This window comes from Podarcis liolepis (genome assembly GCF_965112155.1).
Source record: "Podarcis liolepis genome assembly, chromosome: 5".
Taxonomy (NCBI): Eukaryota; Metazoa; Chordata; class Lepidosauria; order Squamata; family Lacertidae; genus Podarcis; species Podarcis liolepis.
The window spans coordinates 2,443,879-2,459,261 of NC_139556.1; the positions used below are offsets into that span (position 1 = coordinate 2,443,879).

The 15,383-nt window shown below is 45.7% G+C and overlaps 2 protein-coding genes and 1 long non-coding RNA gene across 6 annotated transcripts in view; 1 reads left to right on the plus strand and 2 right to left on the minus strand.

Moving 5' to 3' along the window:
• Positions 1 to 1,654, minus strand: part of ETV6 (ETS variant transcription factor 6) — a 166,111-nt gene extending 164,457 nt beyond the window's left edge. The window contains exon 1 of one of the 2 annotated variants that reach the window (XM_083503472.1): positions 747 to 1,654. In XM_083503472.1, coding sequence (XP_083359598.1) covers positions 747 to 779 — 33 coding nt within the window. In that variant the 5' untranslated portion in view covers positions 780 to 1,654. The remainder of the gene's footprint in view (positions 1 to 746) is intronic. The other variant, XM_083503471.1, reaches the window with a different exon arrangement.
• Positions 1 to 15,383, minus strand: part of TTC38 (tetratricopeptide repeat domain 38) — a 256,120-nt gene that overhangs the window by 92,171 nt on the left and 148,566 nt on the right. The gene's annotated exons all lie outside the window — the stretch shown is intronic.
• Positions 6,123 to 10,200, plus strand: LOC310707044. Its single transcript, XR_014526293.1, has 2 exons — positions 6,123 to 8,557; positions 9,733 to 10,200. It is a non-coding gene; the product is annotated as an uncharacterized lncRNA (long non-coding RNA).

Sequence of the window (15,383 nt, forward strand, 5' to 3'; positions counted from 1 at the left end):
AGGGAGCCTATAAAACGTGTGAAGCTCAATATTTATAAAACACAGAGCTCCCCTTCCTTATGGGCTGCACATATACATACCTCTACTCTGAAGCAAGTCTCACTGAGTTGAATGGGGCTTACTTCTGAGTAAATAGGAAAAGGATCACATTGCACAGCCACTCAGAAGTAAGGTTACAATTAACTCTGTATGTACTTGGGAGTAAGTGGGACTTACTATCAAGTAAACATGCTCAGGATTGGAACCTGCCATAAACGGCTTTATACTTTGAAAGGGTGGAGAGCGGCATCTCTTTGTAACAGCAGCAGCTTTAGTGAAGAATTCCAGTTGAAAGTGTGGAGGAACTTCTCCTCTGAATACTACAGAAAGTTCAGGCTGACTTCAGAGATCCCTGTGCAAAGCAACATACCAGCCGTGTAACAAGAGTAAACCCCACTCCGGGTTTACAGCCAGAACTCCCCTGCAAATAAACAGAAAACAAGCTTGATTTCTTCCTCCGTTTCTCCCGACGGATCAGGGCCGACCTCCTTTTTAGACGAAGAAACCCAAGGTTACAGGGAAGGGAGTCTCGCCAAAGGCAGAGGAGGAAGAAAATTCAGAGACCCGGGCGCTTATTTCCGCTCTAGGCGACTCCTTAAAGCGACCAAGGATTAAATACACAATTGCATCTTTAGTTTCGGGGGTTGGAACATACATTATCAGCTCTAAGTAGGTTTTAAAACAGGGTTTTTAAAGCGAGCTTTTACCTTGATACAACACTGGCCAGGACCCTCAGACATGTCTCAGAAGAGGAGGAAATAAAGAGACCAGGAAGTTCTCGTCTTTCTTTTTTTTCTCCCCTTTCCTCTTTCCTTTCCTCTTCCTCCAACCCCCGCAGAAATCCTTTCCCAGCCAACCGCAGGCGTTTTAAGAAGTTCCTCCGATCATCTTTCCAGAAAGACAAATCCACAAGGGCTGCAGCCGATCTGCCCGGGGAGATGCGCCCTGCATGGCTCACTTGGGCATTCGGGGTTCTCAGCAGATCCAAAAAGAAGAGGACGGGAACTGGATTTTTCTGATTCTTTAAAAAAGAAGTGTTTTGTGCTCCCGCTCCTCCTTGGTCCGCCCCGTCCCCCTCCCGCTCTCTCGGCCCCTGAATGTGGGAATTCTCCCTTTCCTGGAAGAGAGAAACTGAAAGGCAGAACTGCGAAAAGCGGCTCTTCTTCGCTCATTGATCTGGAGAGTTTCTGGGTTGCAAAGTGACGTGAGTTCCCAGCACTGAGCTCGGCCTCTTAAAGGAGCCGGATCCACCAGGAAACGGAGAGCGCGGGGGGGGGGGGGGCTGGCTCGGGTTACAGGGAAATAAATAAAAGGGATCTTGTGAGAGAAGAGGAGGAGGAGGAGGATCGGCGGGCACAAAAACAGCTGGAGGGAGCGGCGAGCTTACGTTTCCAGGCTGGCATGGAAATGGGAGCAAAATGACAAGAAGGCCACTTTCAGGCGAGGAAACGAGAAAAGAGCGCAAGGAGATGCGCGGGGCTTGGTCTGGTCAGTTTGCGGCTGCGAAGCTAGGATAGCAGGTTACTGGGTGCTGCCGCCGCCGTCCTCCTGCGCACTGAGCACGGAGCAAGCCTGCGGAACTCCGGGAGACTGACTTCGGAGACAGGCGCGCGGGATTGCGCAGGCACTGCAAGGGGGGCTGGCTGTTGCGCGTGCACAGCGCTCCTAGCTGCCCGACTTGTAGACAGAGCTACTACTTGGGAGTAAGCCCCGCTGAGTTCGGCGGAGCCTCTGGGCTACTGGCGGGCGGGGCGGGAAGGGGGCAAGCAGAAATCCCTGCCGAGGAAAATGCGCCCGGGCTCAGCCTGGCGGGGGGGGAGGGGGGCTTCGCACGAACTTCCGCACGATCCGTGTTTCCTTTCAAAGGAAGGAGTCGCGGAGCAGCGCCCCCCCCCCCCCCCGCCGAGAGCAGCCAGCAGCCCCACGTGGTGGGCTTCAAACTCGCCGAGCTGCGGGAAGGTGAGGGAAGCAGCAGCCGGGCCTTTTGTCTGGGCTTTGCGCTGTGCTGCCTCTTTAAGAGGATCCGACCAGGAAATGAGCGCTTTGGTTGCACAAACGGAGCGGGGGGGGGGGGGGAGCTGCCTTCCCCCGCCCGGGAGACAAAGGCAAGAAGGGGGTCAGAGGAGCCGAGGGAGGAGGGAAGGAGTCCTGGCGAGGGATCTCTAGGATCTTTATGGCTGCTTGAGGCTCCTGACAGTTGTGAAACGGTGTGTTCTTAGAATGTGTGTTTTTCCATCTTCTTCAGTTTAAAGAAGAAAGGGAAAGGGAAGTTAAGACCAATACTATGTATTAGAGTCCCATTCAGTTCCGTGGACTTACTCTCTTGCGCGGCGGCCAGGGCTCCCCGATCCCCTTTCCTTGCTTTGTTCTACGGCTCAGAAAGTGCAAACAAGGATTTAAACTTGACACAAGGTAGTAAAACTTTTACATGCAGCATTCCATTGCCTTTTTGGACATAGCTTACTACTATCTTTATACATGGAGGGAAACAATTCACAGACTGGGAAAACAAGTTACTGTATCTAACTTGTTGGCTGCTGTTTGAAAGCTGCTTGTTGTTGTTAAGTCGTTTGGTTCCCTTTGTGACCCCCTGGACCAGAGAAGGCCAGGCACTCCTGTCCTCCACTGCCTCCCTCATGCTGGTAGCTTCGAGAACACTGTCCCACCATCTCATCCTCTGTCGTCCCCTTCTCCTTGTGCCCTCCATCTTTCCCAACATCAGGGTCTTTTCCAGGGAGTCTTCTCTTCTCATGAGGTGGCCAAAGTACTGGAGCCTCAGCTTCAGGATCTGTCCTTCCAGTGAGCACTCAGGGCTGATTTCCTTCAGAATGGAGAGGTTTGATCTTCTTGCAGAGACTCTCAAGAGTCTCCTCCAGCACCATAATTCAAAAGCATCAATTCTTCGGCCATCAGCCTTCTTTATGGTCCAGCTCTCACTTCCATACATCACTACTGGGAAAACTATAGCTTTAACTATCTTTGTTGGCAAGGTGATGTCTCTGCTTTTTAAGATGCTGTCTAGGTTTGCCATTGCTTTTCTCCTACAAAGCAGGCGTCTTAATTTCATAACTGCTGTCACCATCTGCAGTGATCATGGAGCCCAAGAAAGTAAAATCTCTCACTGCCTCCATTTCCTCCCCTTCTATTTGCCAGGAGGTGATTGGCCCTGTGGCCATGAGCTTCGTTTTTTTGATGTTGAGCTTCAGACCATATTTTGCGCTCTCCTCTTCCACCCTCATTAAAAGGTTCTTTAATTGCTCCTCACTTTCTGCCATCAAGGTTGTGTCTTCTGCATATCTGAAGTTGCTGATACTTCTTCTGGCAATCTTAAGCTAGTCCTAAATAAATGCAGGAAAATATTATTCTGTCTAGAAGTCGGGCGTGTGTGGAGGGAAAGAAGACCCAAGAAAATATCTGTGAGCTTGAGATCAACACCAGGAAAGGTCCTAGAACAGATAATTTGACAGTCGGTCTGTGAGCACTTTGAAAAAGTATGCTATGACTACTAAGACCCCCTCCAAAAAACGTGCCCAGGACAACGGCCCCCTCTATCCCGTCCCACTCTATGCCACTGGACCTGCCAACCAGTAACAAATCCACCCAACAGTTCCCATGTTCAGTCCACATTTTACCAGCTTCCTCGCAACAGTATCATGGGGGACTTTGTCAAAAGCCTTACTGAAATCAAGATACACTATGTCCACAACATTCTGCTGATCCACCCAGCTTGTTACTCCGTCAAAAAAAAAAAAGAAACAGAAATGAGGCTCCCCATGATACTCTTGTGGAGAATCGGGTAAAATGTAGGCTGAATTAGATGACTGTTAGGTGGATTTGTTGCTGGTTGACAAGTAGGGTGCTGCAGGGATCTGTCCTGCGCCCCTTGTTGTCCAATGTCATTCTAAATGACTTGGATAAAGGTGTTGAGGGGATGCTCATCCAATTTGCAGATGACACCAAACTGGGAGGTGTAGCCAGTCCCGCAGGAGACAGAATCGAGATTCAAGATTACTCATTCATTCAACCTTTATTGGCATAATTTCAATATTACTTTAACAGATTGGAGAACTGGGCCCAAACTAACAGAATGAATTTCAGTAGGGACAAATGAAAGGTTCCACAGTTAGGCAAGAAGGACTAAATTCACAAAGATAAGATGAAGGACACCTAGCTTACTACTTGTACGTGTGAAAAGGATCTAGGGGTCTTAGTAGGCCATATGCTTAACATGAGTCAGCAGTGTGATGGAGCAGCAAAAAATGCTAACACTATTCTAGGCTGCATCAACAGGAGTATAGTGTTCAGACCAAGGGAAGTAATAGTCCCACTCTATTTTGCCTTGGTCAGACTACATCTGGAGTACTGTGTCCAATTCTGGGCATCACAATTTAAGAAGGATGTTGACAAGCTGGAACATGTGCAGAGGAGTGTGACCAGCATGAGACAGGGTCTGGAAACCAAGTGCTAGGAGGAACGGTTGAGGGAGCTGGGTATGTTTAGCCTGGAAAATAGGAGATTTGACAGCCATCCTCAAATATCTAAAGGTCTGTTACAAGGAGGATGGAGGAAGCTCTGAAGAACAGGGCCTGAAACAGTGAATTCAGGTTACAATAAATGATATTCTGACTAAAAATCAGAGGTGTGTGGGGGGGTGCGCAGCCTGCACCGAGTGTTCCGGTTCCGGGGGGGGTGCTGCCCGCACCAAGCACCATCCCGGGGGGCGGCACGGCGATGTCACCCCCCCCAGGGATGTCACCTGGGGCAGGCCGCACCCACTGCACCCACCTTGCTCCGCCTCTGATAGCAACTAGCCATGATGATGGTGTACTATCTCCAGTGTTGGAGACAGGATGTCTCTGAATACCAGTTGCTGGAAAACACAAGTTGGGAGACTGCTATTTTGCTCTTGTCCTGCTTCCCATAGGCATCTGGTTGGCCACTGGGAGAAGAAGATGTTTAATGAGATGGATCTCTGGTCTGGTCTGTGTGGGGCCTGCTTTCGAGGAATAACGAGCCAGGTAAGTAGAGTGGCCTACCCACCTCCCTGCAAGGTGATCCAGGTCCAGGAGGATGCCATGGTCAAGGACAGTGAAATCCACCAAAAGAATCACACTCTGTCTGTCAACCTAGTAGCAATTTGTGCAGGGAGAAGTTTCTATCACATAATAGAAACTTAGCTTATTTCAAAATCCAGTATTTACCAGTGATGACCCAGCCAAATTTTAGCACTTTTAAGTTCCACTTACTAAAATAGGAGAGAGAGGTGTGCTTAACTTACTCACTGAAAGCAATGATGCTTAAATAGTGAACTCCCTTTACTTGGGAGATATTTTAGAAGAGTGAACAATAAAATAAATAATAAAGGGAATATTATAATGCAAATCAGATAGAAAATAGATATGCATATGCAAACAAATATTGGAATTATATACTTATAAATGGGTAAAACAAACTGCAAAATAAAGAAATTTTGTGAAACTCTTCAACTTTTATAGGAATGAATGTTAAACTATAGGCACAACAGAAAGACTGTTTTACCAATCTGTTGTGCAAGTTTACTAAGAAAATGTTTGCTAATTTAAAATGTAAAAGCAGGCAGAATTTCTCCAGCTACTGCTAGATTGTCTGACCAGTAAAGGAGATAAACAATATGTTCTCTGTTACAAGCGAACCTGCAGTTAGAGAATTGGATGTTCTACAACTCTGTTTCTACAAGTACAGCCTTCCTTCGTTCTGTACTCTTGCACAGCACCCTTTCGCAACTGCTGTGTGTATCGCCTGGAAATAAGAGGCTTGGTCTGGAAACTGAACTTCCACAAGCATTTGTGGCTGCACTATAATCATTTTTAGCTGCTGGCAATCTAACTTTCATGAGCATTACTATGGTTGTTGATATACTTATCCTCAATTAGCTAATATGTTTTCTAATAATATGCTAGCTAAAAGTTCTTACCAACTATACAGGCTTTGATGGCTGGTGTACATTTGGTCCTGTGTATGGGGGTGGAGAGGAAAGGATTTTCTGGTCCAGTACTTTGTATGTGGATGGGGTTCTCTGACCCACTCACAGAAGAGGAGTGCAAATTTATGCCCTCTTTGCAGGTGGAGTGGAGGTCCCAAAAATAAATCATTAGCTACACACACAAAAAATGTGAACAAGTGAAGCTTTCCCAATAATTGCATTTCCATACTAGAAATAGCTTAATTTCTGCATGCCACATAGCTGATCCCTACCTTCCCCCAATGCCAGTCTTAAACCAAAGTCTAGTCTATAATCCAGTGCCCACCTTCCTGGGAGTGCCCCCATTAGAGACAGATAAACATGCACACCATTGCACTGGAAGTTGGTTGTACAGTGGATTCTTAATGAGTCTTCAGTTCCTGCACAGCTGAAGACACGCTAAGCCTCTCTGCAAAGTTCTCAGTTTTCTTTAACATCCACTCACACTTATTGGTATTTGCAGATATATATATTATATTTGCAGATAATAACTTATATTATATTATTGGTATTTGCAGATAATAACTTATAGGGAGTACCAGATCTCAGACAAACCCACACAGAAAATATGCATCCTGGTTGTTAGGAAAAAAAGGAAGGACAAACTACAGAAATTAAAGGACTAGAAAATGAGCAGAAGTGCACTAAAGGAGGGGGGGGGTGAACATTAGCTCTTTGGGACCCCAGAAATTCCTGTCACCAAGTGTCCAGACAACTCAACTCATCAATCACATCTCTGACTTTACTCATTGGAAAAAAGGACTGAAGGGCTGGCTCATCTCACTGAAATCCTAGAAGGGTACGTGCACATTTTGCTTCATGGCTTCCCTTCTAGGAGGGCTAGACACTTGCCTTAAAAAAAATGAAGAGGCCCCTGCTGTGTCTGAGGCCCCTGCTGGCCAATGGCCCAACAGCCACTGGCCAACAGCATGGCCAGCAGTACCTACTTGACAGTGGTCCTTCTTGTACTTTCCATTCCCAACCATCAGGCAATATCAGTGTGCTATTTTGAGGAAACTGATGCTGCTTTGAAGACAAGGGCTGGACAGAGAGGGGTGCCACAAGTTATGCCAGGGAATTTGAGTCGAGGGACCAAGCCAGGAGTCAGAGCTGAAGAACACACTGAAACATGAGAGCAAGGAAAACTGGAGTTGCTCAGGCCAAGTGCCAGCTCACACAGGAAGCCCTTTATATCATTTTCTGTCCAGGAGGGCTCAATGGCCAACCCAAAGCCTGAGAAAATTTCGCACACCCTTCCCCTGCCGAAGATGCTTCCACTTGCAGTTCTGGTGGTTCACCACATGGGGCAGCTGTGCACAAAGATTAGGGTTCCTGGTTCTAACTCCAGCAGCTCCTGACATTGGTTGCCTACCTGCTGTCTCTCATGCACAACTAGTATTATTTGTTGTTTGTTTCACAAAATTTATACACCACTTGATTGCAGAAAAACCTCAAAGCAGTTTACAAAAAAATAAAACAATAAAATCATCACTAAAAAAATTACAACCATAATTTAAAACATACAAAAGGTTAAAACCAATAGAATAGACTAAAACAAATTAAAACTCATACAAACTTTCTAAACATCTGAGTAGGCTTGTTTAAATAAGACTGTTTTTCGCAGGCACCAGAAAGAATACAGTGAAGACCCCTGCCTGATCTCAATAGGCAGGGAGGTCCAAAGTCCTCGTGCCGGCACACTAATCGACTGAGTTCTTACAAGTGCAGTGCAGGTATTATGCGGCACCTGAAAAAGTTCCTGTTCCATCAATCAAAGCCGTTGAATAGGGGCATATTGGGTAAGGCAGTCTTGAAGATCAACTGGACCCGAGTTGTTAAGGGCTGACATTATGGACTAGTGCATTTCTCCCGAATCAGATACCACAGGAACAGAATTAAACACCTGACAAGAAAACTTGCTATGGCTGCCTTGAAAGCTCTCGCTATTAGGGAAGGATTCATTCCACCCTGAATTTCATTTAAAGTAGCATTCAACACCACATTTTGTGGTAGCCAATTTCTGACCAGCGCTTTTTTTCTTTAAGTGTGCACTTGAACACAAAATGCAGAATTGGGGGGGGGGTGCAGCTAAAAAGCTGATAATGTACAGCTCCGTGCCAGAAGGAGCTGCTCCTTCGCTGCGGCGCTTGTGCCTGGTGCAGCTCTGCCCACCCCCCACCCCCCAGGTCAGGCCTGAAGGAGAGCAAGCAAGTGGGGGGCAGCATTGCCGCCGCCCATCCTCAGCCATGGCACATCCCACACCCAGTGGCAGCAGAGAGCAGCTTCCCTGCCCCTCTCCTACCCTGAACTGTTGTGCACCCCACCCCTCCGCACCCCACCCCCCTTGGGCACAAAAGTGCCAAGATAAGTTTAGGACTTATAATCTTTAAATGGAGAACTACTTAGCCCTAAATTAGTTTCAAGGTGAATTGGAGAATTTTGAAATACCTTGCAGGGTTTGGGAGAAGATAAAAATGGAGCAGAAGGCGAACCATGTTGGAGCTTCTTGGACGAAAGGTGAGATATAAATGTAGTACATAATAAACTCTGTTTTCCCCTTATTTTTGGTCATAGTTTTCATCAGGACCAAAGCATTGGGCAGGGGTAAAGGCAAAGGCAAAGGACCCCTGGATGGTTAAGTTCAGTCAAAGGTGACTATGGGGTTGCAGTGCTCATATCACTTCAGGCTGAGGGAACCAGTGTTTGTCTGCAGACAACTTTCCGAGTCAAGTGGCCAGCATGACTAAACTGCTCCTGGTGCAACGGGACACCATGATGTAAACCATAGCGCACAGCAATGCTGTTTAGCTTCCAATCAGCAAGTGCAAGAGGTTCAGTGGTTTAGACCACAGTGCTCAACGTTGAGCCTATCAAGTGGTGATAGCGATGGTGAAGAGGACTTTATTCACTGCCTCTATGGCATCTGCAGAAAATAGCAGCTCTAACCTGTGTCCAGTCAGATTCAGAGTGAGTTTTCCACCACCAGCACTCTAGCCATCTAAGCAATTGTTTCATTGCCCTCAGCTCTGGGGAAAACCACGGGGCTGTCCAGGCTCCATGCAATCGGACAGGGCGCTTCGGAGCCAAACAGTCAATAGCCCTGGTTAACTCTGCATCCCAGCGGGCCACCAGGGAGTCAGCTGAAAGGCCATCAACATGGGATAAAACATCCCCTACTACTCTTTGGAAACCATTTGGATCCATTAAGTGGTGGGGGCGGACCATCTGAATCGGTCCCACCTCCCTGCAGAGGGGAAGGGTCACGGAGAAGTCCAGTTGCACCAGGAAGTGATCTGACCATGGCACTTCTTTCATTTCGCTTTTACTTAGTGTCAGATCACCAACATCCATAGAGGTAAACACCAGGTCTAAGGCATGTCCGTGGCTATGGGTTGGGCCAAACTTATTCAGGGACAGCCCCATGGAGGCCATGCTTTCCACGAAGTCCCGAGCGGCCCCTTGTAAGGTCGTGTCGGCATGGATGTTAAAATCCCCTAGGACAACCAAACTAGGTGTCTCCAGGAGCATATCCGCCACGACCTGAAGCAGCTCGGGCAGGGAATCCTTGGTGCAGAGGAGAGGTCGGTACACCAGTAGGAATCCTGTACTGCCCCTATTGCCCAACTTCCAGAACATGCACTCAGAAAACTGGGTCTTCCCAATACCAAAATATTTTCTTTTGGGAATTATAGGGACAGAACTACCTAAACTGTATAGAAACTGATTCATGTATGCCACTACAGCGGCAAGAATGTTGCAAAGAATGTTACAGAAGTCCCAGCAAAGGAAGAATGGATACAAACCTTATGGAAAATGCAGAAATGGCGAAATTTACCAGAAGAATAAGAAATCAATATAACATTCTTTTATAAAAGAATGGAAGTGGTTTACTGAATATTTACAGATAAATTGTAAACAGATAAAAACATTGGCAGGATTATTGTAATAACCTGCTGTTTCATAAGAGTATATATTTAAAGAAGATGAATAATTGAGCAAATTAAGTTAATTTGGGTGAGATATGCAGAAGATATTAAAAATAAATTTAAGGAACCACAGAAAGAGGGGGAAGGAAGTCAAGTTTTGACATGTTAAAATGATTGTAAAAATAGTGAAATGTATAAACTTGAAAAATATAAATAAAAAAATAATTAAAAAGCAATGCAAGCTAGTGACCACCCTATAATTTGACAATAAATTCCATAGGGGCATTATGCCTTGTGCGAGAGAATTTTTTCCCTTTATCTGTGCTGAACCTACTTCCAACTGGTTTTGTGGGATGACAGCCGCTCACCCCATCCCAGCAAGCTCCAGTTTTATCAGAGAGAGAACAAATTCCCACCCCTCATACCTTCCACACCATTCATAATTTTACACACCTTTCTCCCTTGTGATGTCAGATCATCCTGTTTCATGGCAGGTCTTGAAAACAAGCAGTAGCTCGCAACTCTTGATTAATCTCACCTAATATTCTTTAACTACTGTTCAATTCAAATTTCATTGAATATTGTTCTTCACTCTCATGACCTCAAAATAGAGTTCATGATGCCTCATTATCTCAGGCAAATATGCCAATGAGAAAAATGGGAGGGAAGTCTTGTTTGCGATTAATCTTGGATAAGGCCAGAAAAAGAGATCTTATCAGCTGTCCCACTTTCCAGCACTGCCAATTATGAAAAAGACTGAATTGCTCCTGGGGCAATTTGAGCAGAAGACGCAGCGGGAACACCAACTCAGCAAAACAGATCAGTTAACAAAATGGGACTGGTTTGGCTGGGATAAGCTATATATATATATCTTTCTTTAAAAAGTGAAGTGTTTTATCTGCTCTACAAGCATATAATCAGGAATGAGGAAATGCCACAAGTTATTGATAAGTCTGGCCTTTCTTCGGACACTCCGAGTTCATTGGACTTCATCTCGCTGCATGAAAAGATTGCATTTCTACCTGCCCGCCTGTCTTGCTATGGCAAACTCCCCATTCAGACTCCTCGCAAATATCAAATGAAGACAAGCCTTTACAGCTCTGCGGCTACAGCCTCTGCACTCGGCCATAGTTGAAGGGTGCCTTCGTCAGATCCCTGAAGAAAAGAGAGTTTGCCCATATGGTGATGATGTGCCTGAAGATTTATTTACCCACTACTTACTAGTCTGCCCAAACTGCAAGGACTTAAGACCAGTCTTGTTCAAAGACTTATTATTATTAAATTTGTATACGTAGATCTCAGAACACAAAATTACAATATAAAAACACAAAAAACATAATGAAAACACAAAGACAACCCAAAAAATCTCCTCTTCCACAACACATCTTGAAAGGGTGTCAGATGTCAATCAGCCAAATACCTAATTAAAGAGAAATGATTTCACCTGGCACCTAAAGGTGCACAATGGAGGTGCCAGGCAGACCTCCCTGGGGAGAGCATCCCACAAACAGGGAGTCACTGCAGAAATGGCCCGTTCTCATGTTGCCACCCTCTGGACCTCTTTGTGGAGGGGGCACATGAAGAAGAGCCTCAGGAGATGATCTCAGGGTCCATTGGGGAGATTGTCTGGGTATTGATTAAGTTTTTATTAAGGGACAGGTCCCCCTTTATTCTAAAAAAAGTGGCCTGTTTTGCCTTCAGAGAAAAAATTTCAAGGAGAATTCCCTGGATGCCAAGAACAAGGTTTGGGGCAAGTAGAGAACCCCAACAGAGATATAAAACAACAATATATGCAGCTAAGTAAAGAGTGGAAATATAAGCTGTTAGAACTTTGGAAGGAACTTAGAATGGCATATTTTAAAGTATCCCTCTTCCCCAGCATAGAAAGACCACCTTTGGCAAGTTAAAAATGGTTTACCTACAAACTTTCCAAAGGTCAGGTTCGTGTGCTTTTCCATACAGCATTCAGAAAAAGTTGCACAGGCAATAAAGTGGTATTTAGTTTAGTCACAAAGTGGTGAAAGTTCCAAATTATTGGTACAGGAACTAAAGAATAGCTTGTTAGAGTCATGTGATCTGAGCTTGGAGCAACCAGCTCAGATCTCCTCAGACACTGAGCTTCTCTGGTAGACTGGAGTAAGAGGCTTGAATACCTTCCTCCCAAGGTGAGAGGGAGTGACCTAGGTAAGCCTCACAGGACAGATTACTCTATGGCATTATCCCCTTCATGCATTAATTAGACTTAAACATGTGGGTTACATGAGGCTGCTTATCCCCAAAAAACACACCATTTGCTTCATCATCTATACTATAAACCTTCATATTGTCTCTTAGAATCATAGAATCATAGAATCCTAGAGTTGGAAGAGACCACAAGGGCCATCGAGTCCAACCCCCTGCCAAGCAGGAAACAAGAATCCCTTCTCAAGACAGAAATGTATCTAACTCCTTCAACCTTTCCTCCTAAGACTTTGTCTTGCCCTCCCCATCATTGCTGCCCCCATCCATGCAGCTTCTCCATCCCTCCAAGCAAGAGGCCTTATCACAACCCAGGATCCATGCTGGCCTTGTAGAAGCACTCAATGAATGGGCAGAGCAGGGTCAGCCAGGAGCAGGAGAGCCCCAAGAGCTGTACAGACAGGAACAACCTTAACCAGAGTTAAATCTTAACCAGCCTATTTAATTAATTTAATTGCAATTAGCCTAGTTGCAAGAGCCCGCTTTCAGATCCATCAAGTAGCTACCCGTGTATGGGTGCACACACATGCGAAATGACCTTGGCCCAGAAATCCCTTTTCAGGGAATGGGGGCATGGATTTGGAGTGGGAGAGGGACGTGCCCACGGGTCCAGCCTCATAAATGCTTGTGCAAGAAGAACTCATGGTGCCAGCAACTGCCCTCTCCCCTGCTGGCTGCTTAAGCAAGGGAATACCCAACTCTTATTGAAAGTAGCGCTCGCTACGGGGGGTGTGGGGTGTGGCTGCAGCTCCTCTTTCAAGCACAGTCTGAGGGCGGCCACTGCTGAAGCAACACCTGAGTTCTGCTCTCATGTCGTCCTGCACAAAGCTGTGCAAGGTACTCTGGCCTTGTCTTCTGCTGAGGCTTGCACCCAGAAAACAGAACAGTGTACACTCACAATATTCCAAGCAGAAAGGAAAAAATCAAATAAAATCACTGGTGTTTTTTTGCATAAAGTAAGGTCAAGAGGTCAAGCACCGCAAAAGACAACAGCAGGTGTGTCACTCTACATCTAGAGCAGTGTGGGAGTGATCCACTCCCCACAAGCAGCCGCTGGTGATGAATAGGCACAGCAAGATCAATAGCATAAAAACACACCTCAAGAGAGACAATTACTTACGTTAATGAGCTGGCCGCTCCCAGAATGTGTTGAGACCAATCTCCAGAGTGTCAAATAATTCCAATTCAGCAGCTTGCATGTTGCAGTCTCTTTGCGAAATTCTAATTTTCCAAGTGTGGCTCTTGAAGGCTTGCTCTAGAAGTCCCTGGGGAAACACTGATTTCTTAGTGTCGCCCTCTTTTAATGTCTGTGTTGTGTCCATTTATTCTCTCAGACAGAGGCTGACCTGTTTTGACCCGCACAACAAGAGAAGGGCATTGATCGCAAATGTTGGCATATATGACGTTTGAAAATATGCAGGTAAACGTGCGCTGCTTGGTATGGCCAATATGTTTGGTCCCATTAGTGTTGCCTAAAGCGATGGGGGGACGCGGGTGGCGCTGTGGGCAAAAGCCTCAGCGCCTAGGACTTGCTGATCGAAAGGTCAGCGGTTCGAATCGCCGCGACAGGGTGCGCTCCCATCGCTCGGTCCCAGCGCCTGCCAACCTAACAGTTCAAAAGCACCCCCGGGTGCAAGTAGATAAATAGGGACTGCTTACTGGTGGGAAGGTAAGTGGCGTTCCGTGTGCTGCTCTGGTGCCGGTTCGCCAGAGCAGCTTCATCACGCTGGCCACGTGACCCGGAAGTGTCTCCGGACAGCGCTGGCTCCCGGCCTCTAGAGTGAGATGAGCGCACAATCCTAGAGTCTGGCAAGACTGGCCCGTACGGGCAGGGGTACCTTTACCTTTCCCTTTAAAGCGATGGGGGACAGAACTGCCCTTGGGTTTTGCAGCAGCTTTGAACTCCACAAGAGAAAGGTGGAGATGGCGAAACTACACATGATGTTCATCCCACTGCCTGTTCTCCAGTGCAGGATTTTGCTTTCACAAATAATCCAGACTGGGGCCTTGATCTCTGTGTGTGAGGCAAAGGGACCTTAACCCTTTGTCCCCTGTTGCAGTCCAAATTGCATCATAGATACCTGCCATTTGCATGGAGGGAGAAAATTCACATTAGTTTCAATGTGAATTGGAGAATTTTGAAAGCTACTTAGGACAGCTACTTAATATCTTCCTAGAGTACAATTGCATTTTCCAAATAGTTGGGAAACTTTGGAAATCTACACCACCAAATATATCATACTAAATAATAGATTTATTTTATCAAGAATGTGTTTGGTGATGATATCATTGGACATTTCACACTTTACAAAAATCCCAAATTCCAAATGGAATACTGAAGAGTGGGTAAAGATTGACAGCCTTTAATTTGAAATAATAATAATAATCAACAGTACAGTGATGTACAGTGATGTCTACTAAGTCCTTTTTGAATATTTTATTTATAATTTTCCAACAATACAGTAATTCACACGTTAATAATAAACATCACGTTAACCATTGACTTCCCTTCCACCCTTCCATGGTTTCTTCTAAATACCAATTGCTGCTGCATATTATAATCAATCCATACCTTATTTTTCTCCTTTTATTCTCAAAACTCCTTTTACTGCTGAATTTACTCTAAACCTACTAACAATCTAACCTGTTTACAATACTTCTTCATACAGTCTACAAACATTTTCCAATCCTCTGTAAAAGCTGTTTTGTCTTGGCCTCTAATTCTACTGGTTAGACTTGCTAATTCTGCATACTCCATCAGTTTCAACTGCCACTCCACTTTCGTGGGAACTGCCCCCTCCCACCATTTGTGAGCAGATAGAATTTGGGTTGCAGTAGTTGCACATATAGGTCTCCTAAGCCCTATTTAGTTCAACAAGGTTTAATGTTAGTAGTATAATTTTTTATGAATACTAGAGGCTGATAGCCCTGCTTGTTTTGCTTGTCCTCCCCCACCAATCCCTTTCCTGTCCCGGTTTCTGATTTGTGCCTATTTCCATAGGAGCAATGTTGGAGGGTATGTTCTAATTTGCAACCACCCAACTCCCAACTCTGGCCTTTGTCTTTCTAACTGCCAGCGAGTTGAGGGGGGAGGCATTTGTAATCTGGCACAGAGCCACATCCTTTGTTACCTTAATGGCCCATACTTACCTCACAAGGAAGCTAGCCTGGCTGTTCCA